Genomic DNA, 10042 nt, shown 5'->3' with positions numbered 1-10042 from the left:
TTTAAAAACGACGCTTACAAAAATGGCACAATAATCTTTGCTCTTTCGACTTCACTCGACTTCACTTCGCAGTCTTCACCCTCGAGATCATTTGTAGGCTATAAAAAAAGAAAAAAAAAAAACGATAAGTCGATGTGGATTTTGTATATTTACGTGGCTAAAGTTGAGTGGGCAGTCTTAACGATATCTCCGTAACATCGTCCACGCGGTATCTTGAAATTACGGATTCTTCACAAGAGTAACTGTATTTGTTCCGGCGTTATGCCTCGTTACGAAGAATAACATTTCGCGATCATGCCCGGAGAAATTGATCGATGAAAGTAATACGGGATCCAGCGTAAATTAATCTGCGTGCATAATTAACGGAACGCCCTGGCACTTTCGTATTAACGGGAGACAAATGGTAATGCGACCATGCTTACTTGAGTAAAACATCTTGAACCGTTGAAAATTCACGTTGATTTCCTTGCATTCGTTCAGTCGATCGAACTATGCTCTTTGAGATTGCTCGCTGATTTTCGAAGATGAATCATGCGATTGTTTTCGTAATGAAATTTGCAAATTCTTCTTCTCTGTTTATTGAAGAACGTATCGAATGTATCGATATTCACGTGTGAAATATATACGATCTTTTTAATATCCCTTGAGAAATAGAGCAATCTCCATACGTTTTATTTAAGTGAAATAAATTTCACGCTGTTCCATTCAAGCATAAGGGGTGCTGCCTTTACTCGCACTCCTCCATCTTCGTCCAAAGAAGGGGATGTAACTTAATTTAAGAATTTGGTATAAACATTCGATGAAAAATGGTCCACCTGAAACCGTGCAAGTGCGATTAAACACGTCTTTTGTAATGCAAAAATACACGCGAAAGAAAATTCGAAAGAGAGATGAAGTACAAAGATAATTTCCTCTAACAATAAGTCATTTGTCTTCGGAATGACCGCGGTATACCATAAAGCCATGTGTCTTCTGCGCAGAATTCAATGCTCGATTATTCAGATTAGTTGGCCACGCGAGTTTTTGCGATCATAATTCCCCCGATGATTGTATCTACGTGTTCGTTAATATGAAAGTACCGTAGATAAGCGTAATTTCGCCCCTGCTATTCTCCTGGAAATAGAAAAAAAGAAGTAAAAACACGAAAGCTATTCCTTTGCCCTGGCGACGTGCCATCGCGTGGCACGAGAACGAGGCAAATCCATCGTTAAAATCGAGTAACACGTGTTCACCGGCCATCGTGAAATCGCGAACATATTGTTATCACTGCCCTCCAAACTCTCTATCTGCATATCCTTCGGTGTAACGACGATTAACGTTTATACTAAACTAATTAACTTCTAATAAGATATCTTATCGAGCAAAATGTTACTCTAATTAACTTAACGCATTAAACCTCGATCTTAAGTGTGTGGCGGATAACATCATACCTAAACTTAACTAGTAATACGTAGTGCGGCAGCAAGGAAAGTGTATGAGGAAAGCGAATGCGAGACAAAGGGAGAAACATATTGTGAGAGCGAGAGAGACGAACGGAACGAATGTGAGGTATGCATGAACGTGTATACGTGTGTGCTGCGTGTGCGCGCGCGCGAAAGAGAAATGGAGGTCGCGCGTGTACACATGCAGTGGGAGAAAGAAAATATAGCGTGACATGTATGTATCGCGAACCGGAAGTCGTTGAATAGTAACGCAGACAAAAAGAGAAAAGAATTAAAAAAGAAAAAAAAAAAAAGAATTAATAAGCTCACACACAAGTGTATCTAGAGTCGCTATAGCTAGATGGAATTATATTTTACAATTGTACAGTTATTATACGTTCGGGCGCACTAAACCGATTCAATTTATAGATAGTGAAAATAACTCATGTTTGCGGAGAGACCGGTGAGACGCAGGCGCAGTGTGGAGCGGGGAAATTAATAATAAAAATGAACGGACGATATTAGCGGTGAAGTTTCGCAAAACTGAAAGATCGACAGCGATCGCGGGATATTTTTGTTCTTTAATAAGCTGACGCTCCCGATTTTTACACGTATACATGTATACTAATATATGTGTGTATGTATAGTAGGATTCGAGCGCGTATATCGGAGTATACATCGGAGATCGATCCTTCTCGGACAGGAAAGGGTATATACACATACACACGCACTCGATGTGCGCGCGTGGATGCACGCGTTCGCACGTGTGTGTTCACCTGCGACGAAAGTGAGAAAGCGATCGAGTCGATCGCGACTCGGCGTGTTCTCGATACGCTCGAGCTAGCCCTTTCGTTTTCGGGAACTTAAATGCGGATACGAGCGAAATATATAAAATACGAGCTGTAGCGTAAATGATGCATTTAGATTTTTTACATGTCAATGCGAAGCCTCCTGTGCCGTTTGGTTAGAATTCCCGATTTATAAACGTGCAGATCCTCGACGCCACGATACACACGACGATCCACGCAACCAATTCGCAGTTTCTCTTTCTTTCGCCGTAGCGTTTTGCGTTCTACAGGATGCGAATGAAAAGGATGAGAATAAAATGTAAGGGGAAAAAACAAAGATTAACGTTGATGATATGTTTTACAACTTGTCAACGCGATAAAACGAACATGAATACAACATGCATACATACAGATACATGTACACATGAGTAATATAGTAGTGCGCGCAGAGACGCATTACGAGTTCTCTTGGAAAATTGGAGACATGTAAATATATAGAGATAATGCCGTAACTACGAAATTATATGAATAAAGTATTGAAACTGTGTACGAGCTTACTTTCATGCCTTCCTAGGTACCTGCGATTTAGGAAATCGTTTAGATCGCAAAGTTACACGTGCATTTAAAGATTTAGCTAATGAAATCTTCTAGGATAGCATAAAGTATCATTCGCAATATAGTTTGGTTCTTACGTTATCCTTACACTGATATTAAGTAATAAAATCTCGTAATAAATTTCAATCCTACTTCCTTTTCGTTGGTTTCGTTATAATTTTATTTCACGCAGATAGAAATTGTATTTTTATTTAAATAAATCATGTTTCTTAAGACATTTAATAAATAATTATTTAAATAAAAGAAACATTATTGCCTGGAAAAGTATTATATTATTGATGGAAATTTCTATAATAATGTAAACTCTAATAATATTGTCCAACAAATTTTAACTTTTTCACAAATCTGTAATATCCATTGGGTAACTCTTATGAAGCTTACCTTCCTTAATACGAACCCGGAAACAAAATAGCTCTACCACTCTGAGTTTTCGAAAAATACGAGTTTTCCTAAAAGCGCACGATTTTTGGCTAGCATGAAGGATTGCGCGAAATCAAAAAGAGTTACGGGATTAATTTTTATCTTAAAAGTTAGGTGGGAGTTTGCTGAATTTATCGATAATCATAATTATAATTATTTGTACTTCGGAATTATTGCAATTTATTATCAATATTTGTATACAACCGCAGAGCGTACTTTCTACGCACTATTCTTGCATTTTTACAATAAGTTCTTTATCCAGCACGAATTTGCTATATAATATCGTATTCTATAGGCTTTTCTGAAGAAGAGACAATGAAACAGAATTGTTGAAGCAGTTTGTAATTCGATTAGATAGTGAGAATACTCGTCGGTAACGTGTGTACGACGTTTTACCGCCACGCAGCCATTGCTTGCTTGCTTGCCTAGACTCGCCAGTACCGTAGCTACACGTAATCGTCGTCGATAATAATTATAATTTTATTTGTTTCATTAAAATCTTATTCCAACCAACTTTTACTACTCCCGGCTCAAAGAAAAAAAGAACTTATTTCGTTCCAAATAACAACAAGGTTCCAAGAAACATACACGTTTTTATTACAGGAAACTGCCAGTAGAATCTCGTTCGTTGTTTAGGGGCCCCTAAGGTCTGGATCTCGATTATATAGCCACCTCCTCGTGGTGAGACCTGGAAATTAGTATCGTTTCTCAACGTTTTTTCATTTACTTTGGTGGTTCTTTTAGAATAAATTTTAATAAGAAATCTTTGGATTTTTCGATAAGATCATTTTTATCAAACGACGCTAAACTAAGAGCTACGTAGTAACTAAATATTTACACTGATTAGCATATCAACATAAATTTAAGTAATTACAAAACAGAAGAATATAAAAATAGGGAATTTTATACTGTGTTTACTATTGTTAAGTGACCTCTTCTATATGTTATTAATAATTCCATGGTATAAATTTGGTTTAAATTCTAATCACCAGGCGCATTGTATTCTTATTCTACGCTGAATCGGTGATACTGGGAGTGACTCTAAAATAATAAAGGAGCACAAGTTTTTCTAATTTACGTAATATAGAAATGCATTGTATGATAGGTCTATTCTGTAATTCATCTTTGAATATATGGAAGCTAGTCCTGATAAAAATATTTCTTCCCTTCTTGATATTAAAAGTTTAATATTTAAACTTTCCGTGGTAAAAGTAGATAATTGTTATATCGCAACTAGAAATTTCTAAAACTTATTTTTTCATGAATAGTATTGTTGTAAAGGAATGAAATATATGCTACTTTAAGTAAGTTTTACCAGTTTTTGGTTTGGAACCTCGATATGTGTTGCGTTATTATTAGCAGATGACAGCAGCTATGAATTCTCACTTATTCTTTTTCTTTCGCTATAAATTTTCAAAAATCCATGTGTACATATAATGAACTTAATTAAACTAAAACATCGATTAAAATATAATTAACACCCACTACCGTCCATTTACACTTATTTGATTCCTCGTATAAACGAATTGCGTAATAAAGCATATATTAATAACATTATTATATATCTTTTTAAATTTGTTATTCTAATAATAAATAATTAGGTTTACATGCTATGCTATAAATGTATATATAGTTCTTGTACAATTTTAATTTTACTTCAAAAGCAAAGAATAAATAAAATACAAAAGATTAAATATTATCTAATAATTGTATATTAAAAGTAAAAAGGAATGATACAGAAACTTTACAAATGTTGTAATATTTTCACTAATGACGTAACAAATGCATATTCAATTATTTTTTAGCTTATAATATATATAATAGCTTTTAATATATATAATAACAATTTTGATATTCAAGTATATAGTATATAGTAGTTTTTTAAATATTTTTCAGCACATTTAGTACTCAGAATAAGAAATGCACATATTTTTTAGTATTCAATTAAATATTGCATACAATTTGATGTTAAGCAAGTTTAATAAAATATTTGTTTATTATTTACCAAATTTATGTAATATAGACATTGTCATTAATGTACTCATTACGAGGCAAAGATGAAGATGTATTTATAACAATATATGTTACTCCGTGTAAATTATGGTTGCTATTCACATTTACACATAGCTTACATCTCACACATTTAAATTAATTGTACATATGTACATATGTGTTCAATTCTAAATTCTTTTCTTTGCAAATTTTATAAACAATACCATATCTACAAAACAAAGAATAAAATAATTTTATATATTAAATATGTTTTTATAATACTTTAGACAAGTTTATTATAAACATTTTATAAGAATAAGTAATTAAAGAATTATAATATATTGGTATTATAAATATCATAATGAAAATATACCAGGCTATATAATAGGCTAATACTTACTGAAAAATACAACTAACACAAATGCTATCATCAACCACATCCAGCAACGCCAATATGATTGTGTGTGCTCTTGCAGTTTTAATGATTCTGATTTTAATTTAGTTGTATTAACATCTGTTAATTTATCAGATCTTTCAAGTAAGCCAATATCTTTTTTTATAATAGCATTTGCTGCTAAAGCATGTTCTTTCATACTACTAGTCATTGACATCATATTTTCAGCAATCTTTTCTTGGATATTTCTATTGTATTTTATAAGTGCATCTAAATCATCATCTTGCATGTTTGTAGTAGATAATCTCTGCCTTATACCATCTTCTGATATTCCTAAAACATAATAAATATTGTTATATTTATCTATTATTTTCTTTAAATAAAATGATATCAATGTACCTTTCTCACTATGAAATAATTCAGCAGATAATTCTCTATTATATTTTGCAGAAGTTTTTTGATGTATTTGAGTTGTTATATTTGGACCTATTGAATCATTAAATGTTGTAGAATTTTTTGGTAACATTTGTACAGCTACAACTCTGTCTACTGGACTTGTAAGTTTTGTTGTATTTACTAATCCTTTTAAAAAATCTATTCGTTTACTATAACCCATTATAGTATCTTTAGATGATTTGCTGAAATAAAATAACTATAATAACTTTGTTATAATTTCAAATACAATAAGTTACAATTTTGTTTACAACATACAAATTTAAACAACTTGAAGTATTATTAATTTATTTTTTTTTATTAAAAAATAAAATAAGTTTCTACCTTGGTAATGTTTGTAATTGTTTGATCATATCATCTAAAGTAAAAATATACTGAAAAAAATGAACATATTTGTTGTGTATAAATTATTTCAATTTAAAAAATTATTAATTTCTTAAATTATTTTTTAAACCTTTTCAAGTTTCCAATCCTTATGAGGATCATCTTTTGCCATTAATTCACATTTTGTTAAAAGTCGTCTAATATTAATTTCTTCTCTTGACATTTGATTCATTTTTGACAACTGGTAAATACTTATAAGAAAGGTTCATAAATAAATACTGCACATGAATATATAATGTTTCTTCAAGTTAATTCTTTTCTTGGAAATTGGTAAAAAAATATTTTATTAAATATCGAAATTTAAATAAAAATTTTACTTATTATCACATATGTATAGCGTATACGAAATTAACCACGAATTGACGCGAAAGCACTATACATTATATACGTATATAATACACTAAATGATCCACAGATTTACGCAATTCTCCTAGGAACCTGTTCTATATACATATGATCTATTCAATTGAAGTATTATATAATGCTAGAAATAATATTTAAAAGTACATCAATTTTTAATAATTGGTTTTTAAAAACATTATGATTGAGATATTATATTAAAAGTAATTAAGTACAATGAAAATTAAATATTGATTGATACATTTTTAAATATACCGCTACAAATTCATCACTAGACGATAACAATTTATTGTGAACTAAACAGTATATAATGCATTTTTTCATCCAACCGCAACTAACCGACTTCATCAGTAGCGCCTTTATAATATAGTAATTGTCAATTTGTTACATGTAAGTTGTATCTTGTAGGTTGTGAAAATATTATATTAATGTGTAGAATGTATAAAAGAAATAAATTAGCAAGCTTATAACGAATAAATAAGTATACTGTGAGAAATACGATAGTCATAGATAGCGATTGACGTTGGCATACATCACTTGGGGGGCCGATCCCAGTGCATTTCTCGGTAAATTGACAGAATCGTTAAGATGGCTGATATAAAAGAATCTCCTCCGTTATTTGACACTAACGAGACGAAAGTTGATGATTTAGACGACGATGATGAAGATATTTTTGCATCAGCAGTACAGGTATTTTTTATGTTATTTTCAAACATGTGCCTAAAAATTTGACGGCCTATGTAACAGTTTTAAAAATTTATTTATATTATAATAAATGTTATATCTGCGTTTGTTATTAGAAAATATCAATTTAAAAGAAAATTGTTCTTCGTTTGTTTAAAATATTTTTTAAAATGAAATTTGATATGGTTTAAATGTAGGATCAAAGTCAATTGGAAGATTCATCTCCCCACAATGGAGTATCATCTATTCAAGCTGAATTACCGAAGTTGACTTTGCGAGATGCACCAGAAGAAAATTCTTTTTCATCAGTATCAAGTCCTGCACCAGGACCATTAAGCTCACCGTTAGGACCAATGAGTACTGATATAGGAGATCTTCATGATGTTCCCATAAACGATAATACAGATGTACTTTCACCAAGCGTTATGCAAACACAATCAAGTGATGTGGTAAATTTGAAATTATTAAATGTTAATAACACAACAATGAAAAATATATATTATATTGTTTATTTTATAGGTATCAACAGATTTTTCTGATGTTTTTTTAAAAATCACAGTAACTTCTCCACAAAAAATAGGAGATGGAATGGGTGCTTATGTTGCTTACAAGGTTGAAACCAAGACAAATATGCCAATATTTAGAAAGAGAAATTTTAGTGTTATTAGGCGCTTCAGTGATTTTCTTGGCCTTCATGATAAATTAACAGATAAATATCTTAGAAATGGCAGAATAATTCCTCCTGCTCCAGAGAAAAGTGTTATTGGTATTAATAAGAATTTTAAAGTTATGTTATTATCTTATATTGTTTTATAAAATAAATAAAATAATTATATATTTAGGAACAACCAAAATTAAAATGTCTGGTGATAAGAGTCAGGAACAAAATTCCAGTTCTACCGAATTTATTGAAAAACGTCGAGCAGCACTTGAAAGATATTTAAATAGAACAGCAGCTCATCCAGTGCTTAGTGTTGATCCTGATTTTAGAGAATTTTTAGAAGCTGGTAAATCATAATATAAAATACAACATCTTTTTAAATATAATCATACTTATAATCTCGTATACATCTTAAACAGATATGGAATTACCTAAAGCAACCAATACATCTGCACTCAGTGGTAAAGGAGTAATGAGGCTGTTTAATAAAGTTGGAGAAACTGTTAATAAGATAACATACAAAATGGATGAAACTGATAAAGTAAATTATAGAAGTTTTTAACAATATTTAATTAAAAAGCTATATCATAAAATATTTTGTCTTATTAATTTAATTAGTTACAATGAAAATTTAAACATCTGATTTTATATAATACATTTATTTAAAGCAATGTTCTTAATTTTCTTTAATTTTTAGTGGTTTGAAGAGAAGACATCACAAATTGATTCTCTTGATGTTCAACTACGTGCATTACATTCTGCTGTTGATACTTTAACTAATCAAAGAAGAGAATTAGCAACATGTACTGGTGCAACAGCAAGATCTATTGCAGTTCTTGGTCATGGTGAACCCGGAGCATCCCTTGGAAGGGCACTAGCTCAATTAGCTGAAACTTTAGAAAAGGTGGAAGTGATCAGAAGAGCACAAAGTAATAGTGATCTTTACCAGTTTGGAGAAATGTTAAGAGATTATGTTGCACTTATTGGTGCAATAAAAGTTAGTAACTACTTCATATTTAAATATTGTATATTTATATTTCAAAAATATGAAATCAATTTTATTAATATAATTTTAGGATGTGTTTCATGAAAGGGTAAAAGTTTTTCAAAACTGGCAACATGCTCAAATGATGTTAAATAAAAAACGAGAACAGAAAGCAAGATTGGAACAATCTGGAAGAACTGACAAAACAAGTCAAGCTGCTACTGAAGTAATAGAATGGGAAGCAAAAGTTGAGAGAGGACAAGAAGAATTTGACAATATTTCAAAGATGATTAAAAAAGAAGTTGAACGATTTGAATTAGTGAGAGTGGAAGACTTTAAAAAACAGTTAACAGAATATTTAGAATCTATGTTACAATACCAAAATCAACTTATTAAATATTGGGAAAGCTTTTTGCCTGAAGCCCGAGCAGTTGCATGAACATTTTCAAAGTATAATATTGAAACTTTCTTTTATTGTAAGAAAAAGAAAAATCTATGAATGAGAAGTTTCATGCAATTTTTTTAAGCAAACATCTAATAAAAGATAAATAACGTTTTGTCGAAAACGTTTATCGATTTGCGGTACAATAATAATATTTGTGTAATACACTGAAAGAAATAACATTTTATAGCAATGATCAGAAAATTTATGAACAATAATTTTGAAATACTGCCAATGCTTTTATTACATTAAAAAGCAACAAAAAGTCATGGCATATTTCATTTAAATTCTTAGATATTCATTTTATGTCGATTATTCCAGAGTATCATGCGTTTATAGTCTTCTTACTATTAGTTTATGTTAGAGGTATAAAGCGCATAATACCGTTTGTTAAAACAAATGTTATATGATAATAAAAATCGATTAAGATTGTATAAATAGAG

General features: G+C 30.8%; 2 protein-coding genes across 3 annotated transcripts; one reads left to right on the top strand and one right to left on the bottom strand.

The window, feature by feature from the left end:
- Positions 1 to 3744: 3744 nt before the first annotated feature.
- Positions 3745 to 6639, bottom strand: Use1 (Vesicle transport protein Use1). Of its 2 annotated transcripts, XM_017905625.1 has the most exons (5): positions 6538 to 6639; positions 6408 to 6457; positions 6030 to 6268; positions 5637 to 5963; positions 3745 to 3932 (listed from the first exon to the last, which is right to left on the bottom strand). In XM_017905625.1, exons 1-5 carry the CDS (start codon positions 6637 to 6639, stop codon positions 3877 to 3879), a joined length of 774 nt encoding a protein of 257 aa, XP_017761114.1. In that variant the 3' UTR covers positions 3745 to 3876. The 2 variants fall into 2 exon arrangements, 1 of the variants encoding a protein (XP_017761114.1); XR_001890481.1 differs by lacking the exons at positions 5637 to 5963; positions 6030 to 6268; positions 6408 to 6457; positions 6538 to 6639 and adding an exon at positions 5250 to 5404 and having other exon boundaries at positions 3869 to 3932.
- Positions 6640 to 7156: 517 nt separating this feature from the next.
- Positions 7157 to 9733, top strand: Snx1 (sorting nexin 1). Its single transcript, XM_017905624.1, has 7 exons — positions 7157 to 7517; positions 7709 to 7960; positions 8031 to 8277; positions 8354 to 8518; positions 8592 to 8713; positions 8870 to 9169; positions 9249 to 9733. The coding sequence occupies exons 1-7, from the start codon at positions 7416 to 7418 to the stop codon at positions 9594 to 9596; spliced, it is 1536 nt and encodes a 511-aa protein (XP_017761113.1). The 5' UTR covers positions 7157 to 7415; the 3' UTR covers positions 9597 to 9733.
- The last annotated feature ends 309 nt before the right edge of the window (positions 9734 to 10042 follow it).

This window comes from Eufriesea mexicana, unplaced genomic scaffold (assembly GCF_001483705.2).
Source record: "Eufriesea mexicana isolate 0111107269 unplaced genomic scaffold, ASM148370v2 scaffold4157, whole genome shotgun sequence".
NCBI classification, from domain to species: domain Eukaryota; kingdom Metazoa; phylum Arthropoda; class Insecta; order Hymenoptera; family Apidae; genus Eufriesea; species Eufriesea mexicana.
This window is presented reverse-complemented; position numbering and strand designations above follow the sequence as displayed.